At 40.7% G+C, this 22194-nt stretch overlaps 1 protein-coding gene across 14 annotated transcripts in view; it reads left to right on the forward strand.

Moving 5' to 3' along the window:
• Positions 1-22194, forward strand: part of Camk2d (calcium/calmodulin dependent protein kinase II delta) — a 257681-nt gene that overhangs the window by 211552 nt on the left and 23935 nt on the right. For 5 of the 14 annotated variants that reach the window (XM_006970402.4, XM_015993241.3, XM_015993259.3 and 2 more), the window contains 3 exons: positions 1181-1240; positions 3558-3599; positions 5986-6034. In XM_006970402.4, the coding sequence (XP_006970464.1) occupies positions 1181-1240; positions 3558-3599; positions 5986-6034 (151 nt within the window). The remainder of the gene's footprint in view (positions 1-1180; positions 1241-3557; positions 3600-5985; positions 6035-22194) is intronic. The other 9 variants (XM_042279840.2, XM_076574927.1, XM_006970405.3 and 6 more) reach the window with 3 other exon arrangements.

The following is a 22194-nucleotide window of genomic DNA, read 5'->3' on the forward strand; positions in this document are numbered from 1 at the left end:
GTCTTCCTCTCAGTGACAGCCCCAAAACAGCCTGTAGGCATAAGGCTAAACTATCCAGTAAGCCCAAATAATGACTGTGTAATCACTTGTAAATAACCATTTGATATGGAGTCCTCTTTAAGTCCATAGGTATATTTACAGTCATATTAAAACTATGGATGTATCCCTTTAGAAGATAATATACAATACAAATGCCTATGTAAGTTGATATGCAAAAATGTATGTGAATTTAAGTTTCTGTTTGATAACCATAATGTAATATGTTATGCATGGGTTTCAAATAATGTGGATTATTACCTCTCAGTATTTTATTCTTTACTCCCAAACACAATGGAGTTTCAAATCCCCGCATGTCTACACAGAGGCTGCTCTGTGGCCATTGCCATATTTATTGGCTCCATGAGCTTCTTTCAAAACACGTTTCCCACGGTAGTAACCACGTCTCCTTTAAGGATAAACTCAACTGTTTTGATGCAAGGGTTTGGTCCCACTGGATGCACTAGGCAAGAATAATGGAGCAACCAATCACAAGCTGCTGAGCTGCCCCTCAGGCAGCTGTGAACAGGAGAGTCCTTTCACACTCATTCTACAGAATGCAGTTTGGTTTCTCCCACTTATCAAAGAAGATGTATTCCTACAGGAGACCCAAACTTATCATTTTCAATAAAACACTTTAATGACTGCATTTTGTCGGAAGAGCCAGGATTTTAATTGGATATCTAGTAAACAAAATAACGATAGCTCCCCAGGGGAAGATGGTCTGTGTGTGATTTCAGGCTCAAGAATAAAATGAGAAGGAAAAAAAAAGATAATAAAGGAATGTGTTCATAGCAGTGAATAATTGGAAACTTGGAAACAGGATCTCACTTGAAGGGTATGAAAATGGCTACAGCCTTCTCATACTCTGCAGCTTGGTTTAAGCTCACTGAAGCCACTCAGAGGAGTCAGCACACCCAGATCAGCCACAGCTGACCTCATTCTTGCAACACAGGATCCCAGGTGTGTGGGACCTTCAGAGACTGAACGTGCTCTTCCATTCATATCAGTCAGTACAGCCTTTCCCACCCATCTCCAGTGGCTTTTTATTCTCATGTCTGTATTTCCATGTAGACATGCTGCTTATAGACATCAGCTACCAAGAAGATTAAGGCATCTGTTTCTGTTTTCTGCATATCCACAGATAAACAACAAAGCCAACGTGGTAACCAGCCCCAAAGAAAATATTCCTACCCCGGCGCTGGTATACCTGGACTCTTGTACCCTTCTTAAGTTCTGCACTGTTTGCTGTTCTTTCCTTCATTTGCTTCCACTAAATCAATATCTGTGTATCAATGCTTAATTTGTTGTTAGGTTGTTTTGTGTTGTTGTTGTTGTTGTTTTCTTTTCAAAAATAGAAGACAGTTTTACTTGGTTTGCTTTCCTTTTCTTGAGATAGGTGCCAAGCAGTGTGTTTCTAACATGAGACTTCTCATTTCATTGTGGAACATCATGCTTTTCTCCGCAGTTGGAATCCTTGCATGCTGGCTTGGAAACGCAGTAGAATGCACTCCGGTTACTCTTAGCTCTTCTGGTGATGGTTGCTACTGATTGTGCGAACAATGGTTTCTCTTTCTGCCAAGACCGTGTTGACATCAAGGAGAGCTAACAGGATTCTTGCAAGATGACATAAAAAGTAGACCTTATTCAGAGTTCCCATTTCCCTCTTATTGAAAGACAACATGGCTTTGCAAGACTTCACTTTCTGAGTTAAAGAGGCACTGCATAAGTCAAAGCTTTTTGTTTATTTTGTTTCCAATTAAATTGTCACTGGTTCACTTTCTTCCCCAGAATGAGAGTGTATTACACAAAAGCATAAACTGTCAGTGACAGTTTTGTCCATTTCAATCAAATATAAATAATTAACAACTAAGTCAGTTAGTTCTACACATTGGAATAGTATTATGTTAAAATTCAAAATCTGAATACTGTCATTTAGTACATAAGAATGGATAAGGTTTTCTTCAAATGTTTTCAGTATTTGACTTATGATTCCCAGAATTATTTTTACTCATTGATGTCCCCAGACTGGTGTTGTCATTGATTTAAAAATGTTAGGCATTATGTCACTTGGGTTAACCAATAATAGATTCAATTTAAAAAACATTTGAAGGAAAAGACATATCAGATAGAGTATTATCAGGGCTGAGAGCATAGCTTAGTGGGAGAACATTTTCTTAACATAGAAGAAACCCTGGGGTTCAATCCTTAGCCCTATAATGAAAAAAAAATGTTTTCTTAAAAATGGGTAAGAAGGAAACTTGGTATGCCATGGCTGGCTGATATACATGGGAGGCCTGCCCTTCTCTGAAGAGAAAGGAGGAGAGTAGATGGGGTGGAAGAAGGAAGGATGAAAGGAGGGATCTGAAGGGGGGACTGATAGGGCTGGGAAAAAATAATTAATGAAAAATTAAAAATTAAAAAAAAACGAGTAAGAAAGGGGCCAAAAGGATAACAGGTTATGACTAATAAAGCCAGCGTTACAGCTCAAGCCACAGAAGGGAGGAAATAAAGCAACAATTGTGTTTTTCTAAGTACATAGTGCAGGCTTTCCCTCGGGAACATTCCTGTGGAGAAGGCTGGCCATGGTCACAGCTCCTCGCGGGTGCTAAAGTACCCATTCATGGATGCAGCAAGCACACTGTCGCTGTATGAACACTCAATATTTCTTTTACATCAGTATTTGAATACTATTTTCCATTTAAGAATTTTCTCATAGAAAGCTATGTGAGCTATGTGGAAATAATAGTTTCTTCATGGAAAAAATATTACCCAACAGCTTACTATTCTGTATATGAAGTTCATAAAGCAGAAATTGTACTTTCCATGTTATTAGTATAGGATGGATCAACAGTGTTTCTAATGATAGTGTTTTATGATTAGTTCTAAAACATTTAAATAAACTTTTAAAATACTCTTTAGAATTTTTGTGAGTTTTGAAATGTATTCTTTTGGACAGTTTTGTAGGGTTTTTTGTTTCTTTGTTTTTTGTTTTTTTCTTAAGTGTGGTCCAGTGTTTCAGGATTCTCCAAGGGTATTCAACTATGTGTTGATAATAATAACATCAGAGTCAGTTCCCAAGATAATATAGTTGAAAAAAACCTTCACAAAGAATTTGATGTCTTCTCAAATATTTCTATCTATGGTGTTCTTGTCCAATTTTTGTGAGACTGAGAGCAAGAGTATTCAGTAGAGAAGAAGGGACAGCTCTGCCTGACGTAGAGCCTGGTGAAGCAGCAGGTGCCTCTTTAGGTCTCCGAACTGCAAAGCCCTGCCTGTTCATTCATCTATCAGGAATAAGGTCTCTTGCATGCTGCTTCTGGGTAGGGAGGTGTGTGACCCCATGGGCTCCCCAGGGAGGCCTCCCCAGAGACCCTGTCAGATGTTGACAGCCCTGGACACGGCTTCAGCTCTTGTCACTGTTTACCTTGTCTGTTGGCTCTCTCTGCTCTGTCCCATAGACTAGCAAGAACATACTTACCAATACGAACTGTTTCTTTCTCTATTTTGTTCTCACTCAGGAGCCCCAAACTACTGTAATCCACAACCCTGACGGAAACAAGGTATTCAGAAAGAATCAACACCATTTGCTTTGATAAGATTACACATCTCATCAAACGCCCTGTATAAAACCAATCCATTATCTCAAATGGGAAAGAAAGAATTGGCCCTCTTTCCATCACGTGTTCTTGGGGGCCTAATGAGTCTAGAATTATACATAGACTTCTTTCACATCAAAATGGATGACAGCCTGAGAACGAAATCAGTGATCCCGTAGTGAATAAAAATATAAGGGTCAGGTTAAACATTAACAAAGTCTTTCTGTTGAGATGACGGTGTCTTAGGCAATTCCATGTGGTCTTTTTGTTTCTCTGTGCCTGTTTGCCCATTGTGTGATAACCACATACAGCATGAAATTCCAGAATTTCTTGCTATCATATCATTGTCTTCAACTATAATGGCTTTATTTTTCTTTAAACTTAATGTTGCTTTTGAGCTTTTCATTCTTCTGCTCTGTTGTCACAGTGGTTTTGTTGTTGCTGTTGTTGGCTTGTTTCTCATTCCCTGTTATTGATGGTATTACTGGTGGTGTTACTGTTTGCCATGAATTTGAAGAGGATTGGGAGTTCTGTTTCTCGTTAAATGTGTTTGTTGTCCCTCTATATGAATTATAGTAATAGATTATTAAAGTATTATGCTGAATGAAGACTAATGTGTTCCACCTACTATAACTTATGTGTATACCATGTTCATACCACCACTTGTATACATGTCTGAGAGATTAAAGGAGATGTTTTCTAAATGTAGTCTATGTCCACTTATAACTTGTTATACACTATCATATTTAAGGGGAGGGCAAAATGTATGACTTTTCTTAGGTACTGAATATAGTCACAGGTCTTTTCCTTCCTGTAGTCAACAACGTTGAAGGCTCGGGAAATACATTTCACCTCTGGTTCAATATTTTGTCAACCCCTATTGAAAACAAAGTGTTGTGTGTCTTAATCTGAGATGTACAGTGGTGTCATGAGACTGGAGATGTTCTAGGTCCCCAAAAAGATTTGAGGTAGTCAGGGCCCACACATATGAGAACAATCCCATTAATGGCACTATCAAATGAAAAGCCAGGCATGGCAGCTGGGGCGGACACTGCCGTAATTCTAGCTCTGTCATTTGTAAGAGTTGCTGCATGGTATTTATTGCTTACATGAATCCATTTGTTTTTAAATGCATGGGTTTAACCTTCATTTTGAGTTTAACTCTGAATGCCACATCACATTAAAGAAGTGCATGAATATTTTTCTTTGGTTCTGTATGTGTGGAGACTCTGGACATTAGCTAGTTTATCTCTTTGGTTTAAATACTACATGTGGTATTTATATAAATAGATGGCTTTCCAAAAATACCAAATCTATAAATGGACACTGATGGGTATTATTATTGTTATTATTATTATTATTATTATTATTATTATTATATTATTATTATTACCTTCCAAAACCTGTTTTCCTTCACTGAACATAGAGCTATTGACTGGAATTTTGGTCCCAATTACTTTCAGCTCTGGCCTTTAATCATTCCAAGTGGAAAATGAATCCTTATGAATACGCAACATGTCTTTGCTAGGAAGTGTTTCACTGGCACACTTTAATGAAACTCCTCTAAGAAAGGTATCTTACACCAGCAGCCATGCACTTTCACGTGTACTTACCACTCTGCCTTAGTTTGTAGTTTGACAAAGAACTTTGTCTTTCCATTGTGGGGAGAGATTTCTCTTTGAGTGACTGGCTGTTTCTGAGTTAGTTAGAAAGGACAAAAAGTGTCTAACTGACCTTGAAAATAAATTATTCATTATGATTCCAGTGTCCTAATCACAGACCTGAAACAGTTTTGACAGCTATCACAGCCTGGCTCAGCTTGATAGCCCCAGCTTCTGAGTCAGGTGATGGAGGAAATGCCTTTTCTCTACAAAGGGGGAGGGTAGACACAGAGCCGCAAATTCTCTGCTTGACACAGTACCCAACACGAAGAAGATACTCTTTGCTGATTAGTTTGTTAGGGATAAAACCGTGTATCCTAAGTTTCAAGTCTATTCCACTAAAATATTCCATTTTTTCCTCCTAAAAACACACTGTGTGAGACACTGTAATATGAGCTCATCTTACTCAATTCTTAAATAAACTACACACTTCATCTACTTGTACAAATCACCTGGATTTATCCTGCATCAGTGACTAGGTGGCCAGAGTACTCCCTTTGAAGTGTTTGCAGCATATGACATCTTGTTTCTGTCGACAGTCACCTGATGTATTTGTCCATTTGCATGTCAGCATATGCACACAGCCTGTGGGAGAAACTTGCATGATGTGTATGTACCACCAGCCAAGTTTGTCAGAAGAGTCAGCTCCTTGTTGTGGGAAGCCTAAAACTGTCTTTTCTTCTGAGCAGGAGTCGACCGAGAGCTCAAACACCACGATTGAGGACGAAGATGTGAAAGGTAGGCTTGAGCCCCAAACTGGGACGGCCCTAACTTAGAGCGCCACGTCCAACACAGCAAAGCTTGCTCCAAGTAACCAAAACGTTTAGATTACAAAGAAGACTTTATCGCAAAAGAATTTCATTTTTGTTCTACGAGTACATTATTCCGATTAATGAACCACTGTGAATATGTCGATGTTTTTCACAATTTATGTGTTTTAAATTTAAACATGTGATCTGTGCAAGCATATTGTTGACATCACACACAGCTAGCGATGACTGATTTTAAACATATCAGTCAAAAGTAGCATAAAAGACACGACACATTTTAGGTATATTATTAAAATTTGTATAAAAGACTGTACTCAAGATTACATTCAAAGGAGGTGGTATGGAAATATGCTAGTATTTTTTTTAAACTTTTGATTGAAAGGCATTCCATGGAATGCCAGTGGAGCTTTATGTTTGGAAGCATTCTGGCCTGGGTTTCACAGACTTTCTTAATAGATTCTTGGCGTCTGTTTCGTTCTGTTTGCCAAAGCTTTCTAGCTATTGAAATCTCTGCAATAAACGTACTCACTCTGCACTTGGAGTTACTCTACTTTTGACCACATGCCTGGTTTTAAAGTGTTCATTTTTGTTACAGTTTCCTGTGCAGTTTTGTGTCCTTGTCGTAGCTCAATATTTGCAGCCTCACCTTCAGTGAGTCTGCTTGACTAGAAAGTATTCTGAAAAGGGACTGTAATGATAAAGATGTTTAAAATGAACTTTTAATGGGTAAGCAATATTTTGAGGAATTGAAAGATATGATTCATCAATCATCTAAATCTTAGCTTGGAAATACCTTACCTATGAATGTCACTAAACGCTGCAATTTTTTTTTTTTTTTTTTTTGGTTTTTTGAGACAGGGTTTCTCTGTGTAGCTTTGCGCCTTTCCTGGAGCTCACTTGGTAGCCCAGGCTGGCCTCGAACTCACAGAGATCCGCCTGCCTCTGCCTCCCGAGTGCTGGGATTAAAGGCGTGCGCCACCAACGCCCGGCTAAACGCTGCAATTTTTAAGGTGGCATTAATACAATAAAGTGTTTGTGCTATAGGATGAAGAACCAGGAAATCTCAAGTTAAAGAGAAATATGGACAGTTTAGGAAATAAAAGTGGCTTCAGACTACAGTTGACAGTCCTCTCTTTTTTTTTTTCTTGGTTTGGTGGAACAACTGACATCATTACTAACATTTAGTCTTTATATTACTAGTGCACTTCCCTACCTCAAGGAGCCCCTCATTGTTTCTTAGAGTGCAACAGTGGATAGCAATGTCAAGAATATTATCAAGTCTATCCATCCCACTTTTGCCCCTGACCTAAAATTTGAACAGAAGTAATCTTATGAATATGCTAAAGACATTTTTGTTAGCCAAGTAAACAGATGTGCCATTTACCTTTTGTGAATGTTTTAGATTCATTAGCTCTTCAACTAAATGAAATGTTTTATATGATTTTGGTACCTGCTTATATAAGTGTTTGGTGGGACTCCTGGAGAGATTCTAAGCTATTATGTACAAGAACAAAGAAGTGAGCAAACGTTGCTGCAGCTGAAGTAGAAACAGTTTATGAAGAAAAAAAAAAGAAGAAGAAAGTATACTTCCAACATACTTGGAAGGAAGCCAAAGGAGAGAGAGCTCAGAGCTCAAATAGCCATGTTTCACAGAAGATGGGGGTTTGTATGTCACATAGTGTGAGCTTTCTGGCTCATTTGTGTAGCCTGGTCCATTTCACACATGCTCTGTTGCATGCAGTTTTACACACAACTCCATGTATTCCATGTTCCGCTAGTATCTAAAATCTACACTTGAGGAGGGGTGTTTTAATATTATAACGAACCACAGGCCACTTTAAACACTCTGTGGTATTCTGTGCCTGTTCAGTGTCAGGGTTCTGGTGGACTCAGCTAGGGGTATTCTCCAGCCATCCTCTTTGCCAGGCAGTTTTTCTCATACGTTCATTTTCAGCCTTTGCTGAGGCCTACTAGATCTTAGTCTCCAACCCACTCTTTGGCCTCAATTTTTAATCAAGTGTCTGAAAACCTATCCGTTATCCACCAGAGGAACTGAATCTTTAAATAACTGAGTATAATAAGGGGAATGCCAACACCTCAATATATGTAGTTCATCCATCTAGGATATCTTCATACCTTGATAATTATGAGAATGGCTGTAACTTGTAATGTTTCTCATCTGAATTTGACTGGAGCTATTAAATGCTTGCTCAGGATAACTTACTGTGATTTATATAAATATCAATGTCTAATATGACTCTTTCAGTTGGGCATGGTAGCACACATCTGTAATTCCAGCGCTTAAGAGACTGAGACAAAAGAATACAGAGTTCAAGGCCAAATGTCCATACAAAACAAGTTCTAGACCAGCCCCAGTAGACATAGTGATACCTGTCTCAAAGAAACAAGTCAAAAACAAGCAAACCAAAGGCTTCCTCAGGGATTTGAAAAACTGAAGCGCTATTGTTTTAGTTATAATGAATTTACACACACCAAATATTAAAGGAATTAAGTATAACATTAAGATTAAAAAGAATAATATAAGATTAAAAGAAATGCCTAGTTGATAATTGAACACAGGGTCTCATTTATATTCTGGATCTTAATGGATAAATTACATTTCTGCTTGATTGTACTAGTGTAGAGCTAGCCAGAGTCATAGATATGCCCATTAGGCCACACTATCTTCTCTTTAAAACATGTGCAGCCATTTGATAGCTAGTCCTTTTAATGTTGACAAATTCTGGAAACCTTTAGGACTAGAAGGTGCTTTGGAAGATCACCCAGGCATCATTCCAGATGTAAGGGAGGTAGAAGATAAAAGACTGGACGTCATTTTAATGTGTTTGTTTTGTTGGTGATCTGCTTCTGCAGGAATCTCTCCCTCTCTCAAGTCACTGAATAATATCAGGCCAAGAAAGGCCTGATATACCTAATTCATGTGGATAATTTTGCTCTGTTCACCCCAGGATTTGCCATGCTCTGTGTGGTTTAGTGGGAAGTATGTTTATTGTTTTGCTCTGTTAGAAGACAAAATTACATAGATATTTTCCATGTAGGAACTTATGAAGACCATTATATAACTTGACCAACCCTATGTCCTTTATGCAAGACCATATCACATCTAGAACATTCCTTTACTTCCTTCTACTGTCCATGCTGTCTGAGCAAGGTTGTATACAAGATTATTACTCAGGTGAAACCCCACACTTGGCCTCTAGATATTTCTATAGCACAGTCCACTGTGCTCACACCTGTTCTCCCCTGAAGCACAGCCAGCCTCAGCACCTATATGTATGCTGCTTCATAGAGGCACGTGGCCCTTGCTTCCCATACCAGTGCCTGGTCCACACCAGCTACCTGAGAAATGAAAGTTTCTCTCTTCTCTCTACTGCAGAGAGCATGGGCGGGTCACACAGAAAGTGGCCTAGTCAAAGAAAGAAATTAAGTACATCAATAGCACGGTTCCTCCTCCTGGGGCCTCAGGGGTAGCTGGAATGTAAACCGCCAGATCAGCTGTTCCCATAAGAAAGCTAGCAGAAGTAGTAACTAGATGAATGGAGCTTTCTTGGCAGAGAATATGGAATTACCCCGGGAACCAGGACTGGGAGAAGACTGTTTTCATTTAGGTCTGCTTGCTAGTTTCCCTTAGTGGTTTACATTCTTCCAGGCTCCCATCTACACGTTACTTTTGAACTGCCTAGGGTCAGTTATCTGGGTCTCTTCATTCATTCAGCCTACTTTTCACTTGAGCTCCCTTCTAAACTAGTCATAGTCAAGAGATTTCAAAGATTCAGAGCCAAAACCTCATGTATGTTGTACATGAAGCTCTTTTTCTGGAAGGTAGGCCCATTTCTCCTAACTCAATAAATAGTGAGGGAACAAGGAGAAAGTGAGACTCAAGATCTCCCTATCATTGAGCCAAAAATCTTTTGTTTGTCTGTTTTGTCCAGGTTTTGTTTTTGTTTTGTTTCAATTAACTAGAGTTAAGAATCTGAGTTGGGTGACATCTTCCTGTAATCCAAACACTCAGGAGGCTGACGTTGTAGGATTGCTAGTTGGAGGCCAACCTCAGCTATGTAGAAAGAGCCTGTCACAAAACTGAACAAAACTAAAATATTACGTTATAGCCACCCGTTCCTTCCCAAGCATGCAGTCATCCCAAGGACATCCCTTGTGTAGTGATCTTAAAAGTCTCCCAGAGGTCCTTTTCTCTCTCTCTCCAAAGGCAGAGTGCTCACATCCTAGTGCCGACATTTTGCACAACCTCCTAATATTGATATTGTCTCATGTTTGGAAGCCAGGTATTATTTTTGATGCTGTGTTGGGAAGCTCAGCAGCTTTTCAGTGTCATAGAGAGGTAGTTAGTCATAGTTGGAAAGGTAATGACATCGTAACAAAGGACAGTTATTGCCTTACATGACATGAAGTGGTCATGGCCACGATACAAAACAAAATTTCTCCTGCTAAAACTAACTGTTTTCAAAATGTAAACTATTAGGCCAAAACTGTTGAACTAGCTGTTTGCACTTTGAATACATTTCTAACTTTATGTTAACTTCTAGTTTGGTCAGCTGGTGTCACTATTAACCTTTCTCTAGTGGCTGGCACATCTAACAGTGCTCCTTTCTATAGGTATGAGGGTGCGCTTCCACACTGTCTGCATGTGAAGACTGTCCTTTGGTTTGTGGCTGTAGCCACAGTTTGCAGGGCCTGTCGCTGTATGCCACAATGCCTCTCCACCTCCTAACCCATTCAACATCATTGCTCAACGCCAGCTCCTTCCTGATCAGCACCCGTCTGTTTGCTCCACCTGATGCTCTTTCCCAGCATGCCAGAGTTGTGTGTAACCTGTGGAAGTTGGGCTTCTGTCTATCCTTGTCATTTGTCACTCATCTTGCTTCCAGCATGTCACTTCGGCTCACCACTCCACAGCCACTCACTCGGATCCCTTGCTGCATGCCATCCGCCTTGCAGGTCTAGCCCAGTGCAGATCAGCACAACAAGCAGAAGTCGCTAGTTCTGGGGTCAACTGGCTGGGGCTACATCCTTGCTCAACCCTTTCTCTGTTGTCTGGGGTGATGGTAAAGAAGCTGTATGGGATGCTTCCAGAAGGCCCTGTGAAAGACAAAGATGCTGGACCCTTATCAACTGCATGGGATCTGGTGTCTGATAACACCCCTTTGTTGGCTCGTGAGCTAATCTAACAATCTCTTGGGGATTGAGCTTTGTGTACGTGTCTTCTAAATCTGTGTATTAGTGTACAGTGTGGTCACCAAGTACTTAGACTCAGCGACCCATGTGGACTGTTGCCTTGAGGAAAATACTCCTTTCTGTGTGGGAATTATTGGGGTAGACGATCAGATGCTGCTCTTCTTCAGACCTGCATGCTGCTTGTCACTCAGGACTTCTCTAGCTTGAACCTCCCACTTCCAGAAGATATACGAATCAGGAAACACCTTGTTCAAGGAGTCGGGGTAACGGAACCATTCTATCAGCCTAAAAGTGTCTTAGACAGCTTGTGGTATACACAATAATTTCTTTCAGATTTCTAACCCACAACTTGATTTTTAATGTTTTTTTTTTTTTTTTTTTTTTTTTTTTGGTTTTTCGAGACAGGGTTTCTCTGTGTAGCTTTGCGCCTTTCCTGGAGCTCACTTGGTAGCCCAGGCTGGCCTCGAACTCACAGAGATCCGCCTGTCTCTGCCTCCCGAGTGCTGGGATTAAAGGCGTGCACCACCAACGCCCGGCGATTTTTAATGTTCTTAAAAGAAAATAATTTGTCTGCGTGTATGCTAATCTTTAGATTCTTAAAAAAGGATCAGAACCCTAGGATCCATGTAGAACTTGGCTCTAACCTGCAGTGCATAAGCATTCTCCTTTTCTCCAGCCCTTTCTTCTTTAACACATTTCTGCTTTGCCTAAAACAGTGTTGACTCACTGTTTTACTCAGTACCAGCTGCCGCCTATCAAGCTTGTATCTTGAGTCTATGAGTAACTGACCACCTCATGCTTGATGAAGTAGCCCTTCTGACAACTGTTGCCGGCCCAGTTAGGACAAAGAGAGGGGCAGGGAGAGCTACGTTTCTATAATAGAAAAACAAAACCACTCTGTATTTTATCAAACTGTGGGCTTAGAGGTTCTAGAAATAGCTTTTGTTTGCAATTTTATAAAACTTAATTATTTTAAAAGTAACTGTAGAGGGGCTGAGGTCTTAATTCAGTGGTAGAGCACTTGTCTAGCCTGTGTGGGACTTTAGGTATAACCCCCAGTACTGGGGGAATTATATACATACATATATATATATATATATATATATATATATATAATATGACTATTTTATAAAATGATCCATTAATTCTAAACACATACATGGTCAGACACCACACCCACATGGTCCTCATCTGAAAATTCAACCAATGATACAAAATTTCTGGGGCTGGGAGGACTCCATCCCAAAATAAAAGATGATGAGAATAATCAGACAAAACCATGGTGAATATGCACGATATCATCATCCTCTACCAGTAGTTTTCAACCTTCCTAATGCTGTGACCCTCCAACATGGTTCTTCATGGTGTGGTGACCCACAACCATAAAATTATTTTGTTGCTACTTCATAACTATAATTTTGCTACTATTATAAATTGTAATGTAAATATTTTTGGAGGTAAAGGTTTGCCAAAGAGATTGTAAACCACAAGTTGAGAATTGCTCAAACAGGACAAGTGTTTGCATCATGTTAGGTATTGTAAGTAATCTGGAGGGGACTTATAGTACATTGTAGGTACAGGTAAGTTGCATTTAAAACTACCCTGTGTTGTATGGAGGCCTTGAGCCTCCTTAGATTTTATTGTCTGCAGAAGTCTGGGAATTCTCTAGATGTGTTTTAAGATTCCATCTACCAGTTCCTAAACTTTGATTAGGTTATGACTTATGAACTTGAACTTATTTTAATAATTCAAAATCTTTAAAATCTGGCATTTATTATTAATGGGTAGTACTCTATCTGGGTTTTAGAAAGATGCCAGATGTCGTGGCACACACCTGTATTCCCAGCCCTCTGGAGGCAGAGGTGGGAGAGTACCAAGTTCCTAGTCATCCTGATCCACATAGGCAGGTCTCAGCTACTCTGGGCTACAAAAGGAGAGCCAGTCTATTAAGAAATAAATAACTGGTCAGACTCACAATTCATAGCACCAAACATTCTATAGCTAGCCAGCTCTCAGCTAATTATAATATAGTTGTATAAGTGTTACGTTAAGTACAAAACTTTCTTGGTTCTATTTGCCTATTTGTTTTTCTCACTACCTAATTTTTAAAATGGTCCAGTTTAATAGGAGCTAAATTTAGATTATATATATATAAATTATAACTTCATCACATTCTGGCTCCTCCATCAGTTCATATATTGTATTCTTATCCCTGTTTTTAGTGATGTGAAATATAAAAGGTCATTAGTAACCTGGCTGGAATCAGGAGTCTGCAGCCTCCTTCTAATGCCACCCTTTAAATAAACTTGCTTAGAGTGGGTCACTTAGCTTCTCTGTAATTCCAGTTGGCTTTTTAGATACTGAAATCACTAATACAGACTTTTAACCTTTCCACCACAAGTCTGTGAAATAATACTGTTTTCAGATTGTTGTCAGATCTATGATGGCACATGATTTTAATCCCAGAACTCAGGAGACAGAGGCAGGTGAATTTCTGAGTTTGAGGCCAGCCTGGTCTACAGAGGGAGTTCTAGGACAGCCAGGACTACAGAGAAACCCTGTCTAAAAAAATCCTATTGATGGAGGGAGGGAGGGAGGGAGGGAGGGAGGGAGGGAGGGAGGGAGAAAGAGAGGGAGAGGATAGATAGATCATAAATAGATCATAGATATATAGATATAAAATAAAATATTATAGATGTTAGTTATGTAAGCTACCCAAAATGATAATAGAAATAAGTGTAATGCTGAGCTGCAAAGCATAAAACAATTGCAATAAATGAATGCAATTGTACAGAATATGTTTATAATTGGAAGAAAACTCCCACTCACATATATACAGATGTCATCAGTTGCACTATAAAGTGAGTAGTTTAGATACATTCTAGTACAAACTCTTATAGGGTCATATTTCATTTTCTAAAATTATCACCCTTGCAAAATTATGACAGCAATATCTAAAGGCTAGAGATTTGGATTACTGGGTAAAAGTGCTTATTGCATAAATGTGAGAAGGTAAGTTTGAATTCCCAGAACCCACATGAAAGCAAGCACACAGTATGAACATCTATAATTAATGGGGAGATGGGAGTTGGATATAGGAGAATCCCCAGAAGCTCTTGGGCCAGCCAGCCTGGTGTACATAGCTAAAGAACAACGCAGAGGACCTGTCTCGAGCAAGAGATCAGTGAGGACCAAAGCCTGAGGTCATCCTTCGATCTCACATACCCAACATATAAATGAAACAACTTTTTAAAAATGTATTATCTAAAATCACTAGTTGAATTCATTCATTTATGTAGAAATTAAATCTCAGTTATTTACATTTTCTTACTGTGAATTTTGTATAATTCTTAAGTTACTTGCCATAATGAAGTAGTTATTTAAAATGCCATCTCCTTCTGAGTTTGTACTGTGTTCTGCTAATAAATATATCTGAAAGTTCCATGAAACTATATGATTATATTGTGATTCTTCTTATAAGTAATATAGCCCCAATGTATTGACTACTATGAATTTCTGGAATATTCTTTTTTTTTCAATTTAGTTAAAAATAATTACATAGTTCCCTCCCCGCTACTCATCCCTTCTGCCTCCCCACTTCCCTTCCAAATCCAGTCTTCTCTTCTTTAACCATTGCTGTTACACATACTTATAAAGGAGTGAACATATACATACAACCTGCCACGTCTGTTCAGTGTTGCCAGCATGTAAATGTTTCTAGGGCTGACTACTCAGTATTAGGTAACCCATCAGGAAATTCATTCCTGGGGAAGACTAATTCTCCTAATCTTGGGAGTTGTTAAATGCTTGTATCTCTTCATTTAGAATTTGGAGCCCTGCAAGACTTTCCCTAACCATTTTAGGGTGTCAACTGGTATTGGAAATATTCAGGTCTGGTTTAGGCAGCCATGTTGTTAAGATGTCATGAGTGCCTCTTCCCTGCTATAGCTAGAAGACACACTCTTACTGCAGACTTCACGATCCTCTGGATATTTCAGTCTCTCAGCCCCCTCTCCTAAGATGTTCACGGAACCTTTGGTACCAGAGTTGTGTTGTTTGATATTTCAGTTTGTTTTGGTGCCCACTTTGAGTTGGTTGTTCTCTGCCTTTTTACTTCGTGGTATCTTTAAGTTATGGTCTCCTACTGCTGCAAAAAGCAAAACCTTCATAGTTGTATTCGGTTACATTTTTCCCACTACTTAATTTAAAACATGGTCCAATTTAATAGAGGCTAAATTTAAATTTTGTATGAATTATAAGCTGTTTTATCACATTCTGTCTTCTCTATCATTTCAAAGTGTGTTCTTACCTTCTTACCATTGCTTTAGTGCAAAACTAGCTCCTTTCCTGAACAGTGGGAGCTACACTTAACTCTGAGGAAGCTCCTTGAAAATCTGACTTCTGAACTGTATAAAGATAAATAATTCCAGCCAGGTGGGGGTGGTGTAATTTAATCCCAGAATCTGGGAGGCAGAGGCAGGTGGATCTTGATGAGTTCCAGGCCAGCCTGGTCTACAAAGTGAGTTCCAGGACAGCCAGAGCTGAAACACAGAAAAACCCTGTCTCGAAACACCAAAAAAAAGGAAAAAAGATAAGTAATCTGCATGCAGTAAGGAAGTACACTGTTTAGGAAAGCGATGGTAGTTTCTCCTCTAAGATCCACATGTGGCTGGCTAGGTTTACAAATGGAATGGGCTAATTTGGAATGAGTTCTGAAGACTGTAGTCTAGCGTCAGTCAACAGAGAGTGGGTTGTGATTGGAAGCACTTAATTAGGCTATGGAGTTGTGTGCAGTTAGAAGAGAAGGCAACTTTCTGAAACACCTCCAAGCTTTAGAGCGTTCTTTGGTAGTGAGTTAAGTAGTGGGAAGCACAAGTGTCCATGAGGAGAAGTGAAAGGTGGTGTGCATCCAGTCTCAAGATTCCTGTACATGGATGAAATTGGTATGGTGACTTACACATAGATGCCATGACTTTAGAAGCAAAGGTTTTGTGTTTATTTGGCTTTGAGTTTTCCTTTGCAGAGTTTTCTAGTCTGTTACTAAAATGCAAGGTTTTCATAAGAGTATAACTGAGATAAGAATCAGTCAAAGGAGGAACTGCTTAGTTTTGTGTGTGTGTGTGTGTGTGTGTGTGTGTGTGGTTTTCTTTGGAAAATTGAGTCTGTAGAAAACCACTGTCTTTTGAGGGCATTCATAATTGCTCACTCCTCATTTGTTTATAATAACTGAGACCTGGTAAAATGTTACCAGTTTTAATCTTGGCCCCATCACCTACAAGAACTGGAGCAGAATTAAATTCACCGAAGCTCAATTTCCATCTGACAAAAGGAGACAGTGGCATTATTTAAGGTGATGAGAATTAGATGAAAAGCACTTGATACTCTAGCAGAGGACCCGGGGTTGGTTCTCAGCACCAGCATGGACATGTACAGCTATCTCTAACTCCAGTTCCAGGGCATCTGATACACTTTCTATCTTTAACCCAGCACATGTGATGGGCATCCATACATGCTAGCAAAATATTTGTACACCCGAATTAAAAACAAATATCTCAAAAGAAATCTTTAAAACTCAGTCTTCTGCATCTAAGGGGTTTTTCACAGCGCCAAGCCCACGACAGCATTTTGAAGAGTTAGCATCAGTTCTGAGCACGAGGTTCTGTGTTAGCAGTTTCCAAGTGTACAGATCTGGATGCAGTAGTGCCACTATGTTCAAGGTCTTCACAGGGGGCCAATGACATACTCTTACCATCAGTACCTTTGTACTATATAAACACAGAACCCAAACTCTCATTCAGACTGCAGTCTTCCTGAATGAGCTCCTTAAGGGTCTGAGTCCTGGGCTTAGTTTTAAGGGGTAAGGAATTGTATTAACCAGTAGAGAAGGGGAGAGCAGAGACATACATTCCATGCAGAAGGCATAGAAAAAGAGCACCATATGTCCAAACTACTAGGGATGCTGAGGATGTTACCAGGGAGTGAAATTCAAACCCAAACCATAGCAGATGGAACTGGAGAGGAGGGAAGATGTAATCACAAGAACACTGGGCCATGCTAAGGAATACAGGTGACACCCTGTGAAAACGTACCAAGCACCTGGGACCTGTCGGGGAGGTCCCCTCGGGTGAGTGGTGTCGTCTGGTGTCCATCGGGGGAACACTATGGAGCTGTGCAGCATGTGTAGGAAGTGGAGAAGGTGGAAGGGAAGAAGGGCACACACCGTCAAGACAGAGTTGGCGTGTTTTGTTTGCAGGACGAGAGAGGTTGCATCATACTTGTAGGCTGGTGAGAGCAGACAGGCAGAATGAGAGCCCTTCCTGATCTCTCTTGAGTTTTTCACTCAGCTCATCTTTCAGCAAGTGTGTATTGAAGGGTTCTTGAGGCCAAGCCTGTTAAAAGAAGGAGGTACTATATTCCAAAGTGAATATGAGTAGGAGCTGCACTTGTGTGAGGATTATCCTTTATGAGGGAGAAATAAATAAAATGAAGATGGTTCATTGGGTTTCTCAAACACACTCTTGTCATAGAGATGACCGCTGAGCGTCTAGTGACTTTACCTGACATTATCTTGGTGAAAATGCCACTAGAAAGTAAATCTTATTGATGCAGTTTTTCAGAAGGACACCTTGGAGCTTAGGGAAGTTACACAGCCACGGAGCTGCAGTCACACTGTCAGCCACTGCCCTGAACCTCACGGTTCTGAACTTCTAGGTTCCCCGAGCCCGATACAGTGCTGTGTATTTGGAATAATACATGAAACTCTAGCATGAAAATGGTGGCAAAGATATGTGTCTGGTAGGTTTTCTAGCAAGCATAAAGATTTAAAAGAGCACGTACAGGCCCAGGCTTTAGGAATCTAAGTTTCAAAGGTAGAAAGAGACATGTTAAAGCTATTCCTGGTAGAGTAGTCTATAACAGAACTGGGGTGTAGATACTAAACTATCTATTAGAACTCTGCCAGGTTTATTACCCTGTGGCTGGTGGAGGAAGAAACTTATGAATGCTGCATTAGAACCCTAACTCCAGGTTGGAGTGGGAGAGGAGGGATGCCTGAGCAGAACGTGTGCACAGGTCCAGGACTTACCTGCTCCAGTAAGAACTCCATGATTGGAAAACCTCACACTGGAGTGTTTCAAGATGCCAAAGGATGTGAGCTTCTCAGAAGACATTTGAAATCCTATGGAATTTTGCTTCTCTTGGTTCCTTAGTGTATTTCTGCCTTGAGTTTTGACATTTTGCTGTTTGCCTTCTAAGGCTTATTTCCGGCCTGCAGTTTAGCCTTGAAGGACCCAACCTAATATTAGAGCTCAGAGTCATGGAAGATATAACTGCCCTTAACTATCTTTGGTCTTCTCTCATTTCTGAAAGTGATGCATCCTGGGATGGGACAGAGTGAAATTTCCCTTTAAATACCTACAGATTGTCTTTTGCTTTCTAGTTCTTGGTTTCTGGATAATACTGAGATAATTCTAAAACAAGGAATGATACAGGTGTTAAAAGTTTAACGTAAGAAGTCGGGTGTAGTGTGAGCCCTAAAATCACAGAATATAGAGACAGAAGCAAGACAATTGGGAGTTGGAAGCTAATCTTGAAGACACAGAAAAACTGCCTCATGTCAAAAAGGCAAAAAGAAAGAAAAAGAAAAAGAAAGGTCACATAAGGACATAGCTACCATCATGTGTGAAAATTCTAGATACTTATAACATGTAATTCCCACAGAGGGTCCTATATTTAAACTATTTGAATTCATTCATTTTTTTTCAATTACTGAAACCCCACGTGTGGGAAATGGAGAGGCAGGCAGAGGCAGGAGGCCGAGCTGTTTGGTTAGCCCTGCCCTGGGATGACACCCAGTGCACCCTGCAGTTCCGCATGAATGACTTGTTGTTGATGTTGTTCTGCATTAATATTTTAGTCAGTGTTAAGGATTCACTGTTCACCCTGGTGCACAGATGAATGTTTTCTTCCTAAAATTTGTGTGTTATGCAGTGCATCTTCATTTCTTGTGACATGTGATATATATACTCTGTTAGCCATTGTCGGGCAGTATTTGCTGGTCTGTTTTATGTGGGGGGGGGGGTTGCTGGCTGTGACTGCCACAGAAGGACTGACTGGTTTAGTGATGACTGTTGTGAGTCACTTGGCGGTGGTAGAAAGAACCCCGCTGCCAGAGCTGTATTGTCCCTCTGATCACCTGCATGTGATTACAGTGGCACCCAAAAGACACTGTTAGCAACAGGCAAGTTCCTTAGAATGGCTAGTTTGATCTCTTTTGATTAGAACAGAAACTTTTAAAACTATACTGAAATTTGACCATTCCCGAAGTTCTCATTATTTTCTTTTTCTGTCTGTCTTCCTGCCTGCCTGCCTTCCTTCCTTCTTTCCTTCCTCCCTCTCTCGCTCCCTCCCTTTATTTCTCCTTTTTCCAAGACAGGGTTTCTCTATATAGCCCTGGCTGTCCTAGAACTAGCTCTGTAGACCAGGCTGTCCTCTAACTCAGAGATCCACCTGTCTCTGCCTCCTGAGTGCCGGTATTAAAGGTGTGCACCACCGCCGCCGCCACCACCTGGCCTTCTTACTGTTTTCATAGATACATAAGTAAATAGTCTGTGTGGATGCATTTGACACCACATACAGCATACATAACACATTTTTAAAGTGTCAGCACACATTGATACCCCCACAAAACACTCATTCTATGAGCTTTCATCGCACTCTATAAGGCTTTGATCATATTGCATTACTCTAAGATAGTAAGTCTCCAACCTCTTTTTCTATATCTGTGTCCAAATGCATCTATAAAATATAAATTGAATTTGACATAACTGTGTCACAGTCTAGGTCCTTTAATATACCTGAGTCATCAGTCTTGCTGATACCCCACATCCAGTCTCTCGGCTGAACCTCTGGTTCCTCCTTCAGGACACATACCGTGGTGTTTTCGTCTTGTTAGCTTGAATTGGCTTTTATTTGCTGACTCCTCCTCCATCACTCTGGCCCAAAGTAACAGCATCTTTTGCCTGCTCATTGACACAGCTTCCCCTCTGCATTTTCTGTCGGTAGTCTATTCTTGACACAGTATTCGGAGTGCTGCTTTTAAAATACATCTGTGCTCTGCTTAGAATTCTCCAGTGCTTTACCAATCCATTAGAATCCATTAAGAGCTTCACCCCAGCAGCCCTCCCTTCCCACCTGACCTCTACTCTATGCCATGTGCCTCAAGGACACTCTTCGTGGTGTGTGAAGCAAGCTTCTGCCCTAGTCCCTTTGCACTTGCTCTTGCTTCCTGGTGTGTCCTGATACACATTCCCTTTCTAGTCTCTCATCAGATGCTGCCCTGGGTGTGAGCTCTTCCACAGAAACTCTGCTTACAAGTGCATCCCTCCAAAACCCATCCTTCCTGGTCCCCTTCTCCCTTGCTCTTTCTCCTAAGATGCATGATTATCAGATATACCGGGTTAATTGTTGGCTTACTGTCTCTCTTCCCCATACTAGAACATAAGTTTCCTTAGAGCGGATGTTTGTTTGCTCTTATATAACCTGGGTAGTGTTGGATGGTAGCAAGAATAGTTACTTAACTGATAAAGGAGGGAAGCATATTGCATACCAATTAAATCATGTCCTAGCAGCCATTAAAATATCCAGAACTTGGAAACTGTCAAACACACCTAACAACATTTACTCACGTAGGTTTTTGTACACATGGCACTACCCCTCATAATCTTAGAGCTAAAACACAAAATGAGTGCTGAGAGGAAGCTCAGGGGCGGAGTACCTGCTTAGCATGCTTAAGTCTCGGGGAGTTCCAGCTCAGCATATGCACCAAAAGAGCAAAAACTAGAATATACAGTTTTGAATAATAAGTTGAAGATCTTTTGCTTTGGAAGAAGCATATGCTTTGGTGTCTGTTGTGAGTGTGCTATGTCAGAAACATGGGTGCACGTTTGTATTTAAGAACAGTACATTCACAAGGTGTAGTAAAATCAATGGCAACAGTGCTCGCCACATACTCCCACTTTCCTTGATAGCCCAGAAGACAAACACGGGGTATTTTCTTTGCATTTTAATTACTAACATCAGCTCTCAGATCCCATGCTGTCACCCTGTTATAGCTATGTATCTGTACATGTGTAGGTTAAAGAGGGCAAGGGTTAAGAGGTGAAAAGTCTCAAGGCATCTCCCAGAAACCTGAGAGGCAGAAGCTGGGGAACTAATAGAGATGCTAGATCATCTTTTTTGATGTGATGATAAACCAAACCAAGCTGGAGGTCTTGTGGGAAAAGCTGCTGCTGCTGCTGCTGCTGCTGCTGCTGCTGCTGCTGCTGCTGCTCCTGCTGCTGCTGCTGCTGCTGCTGCTGCTGCTGCTGCTGCTGTTGGTAGTGGTGGTGGTGCTGCTGCTGTTGGTGCTGCTGCTGCTGCTGGTGGTGGTGCTGCTGCTGTTGGTGCTGCTGCTGCTGTTGGTGCTGCTGTGCCTGCTGCTGCGCCTGCTGCTGCTGCCACTGCACCACAGCCTGCAGTAGAACTGCAGCATCAGGTCCAACTGAAGAGGAGAGACAGAGGGACAGATACAGAGAGACAGACAGGTAGATAGATGGATGGTGTGTCCAGAGTGAACAGGACAACAGACAGAACGGGGTCCTCAACACTGGGGAGTGAGTGGAGATGAAGCCCTCCGCAGACAGAAAGTATACTCGAATTCCTGACATGCCACATGCATCAGACCTCACTTTTCATTGGTAGGCATGCTTGTCCACAACCTGGGCCACATGAGAGACAACCTTAGAGGACATTCCCACAGGTTCTCGTCAGAAACTCCAAATAAGTATGCTGTCCCAAAGTTCTTTTCCGTGGGGGAGTCCAGTCATTTATTATTACCTTACTCTCAGTTAGCGTAAGGTGGACAGGAATTTCCTG

The sequence above is a fragment of the Peromyscus maniculatus genome, chromosome 6 (assembly GCF_049852395.1).
Source record: "Peromyscus maniculatus bairdii isolate BWxNUB_F1_BW_parent chromosome 6, HU_Pman_BW_mat_3.1, whole genome shotgun sequence".
NCBI lineage: Eukaryota > Metazoa > Chordata > Mammalia > Rodentia > Cricetidae > Peromyscus > Peromyscus maniculatus.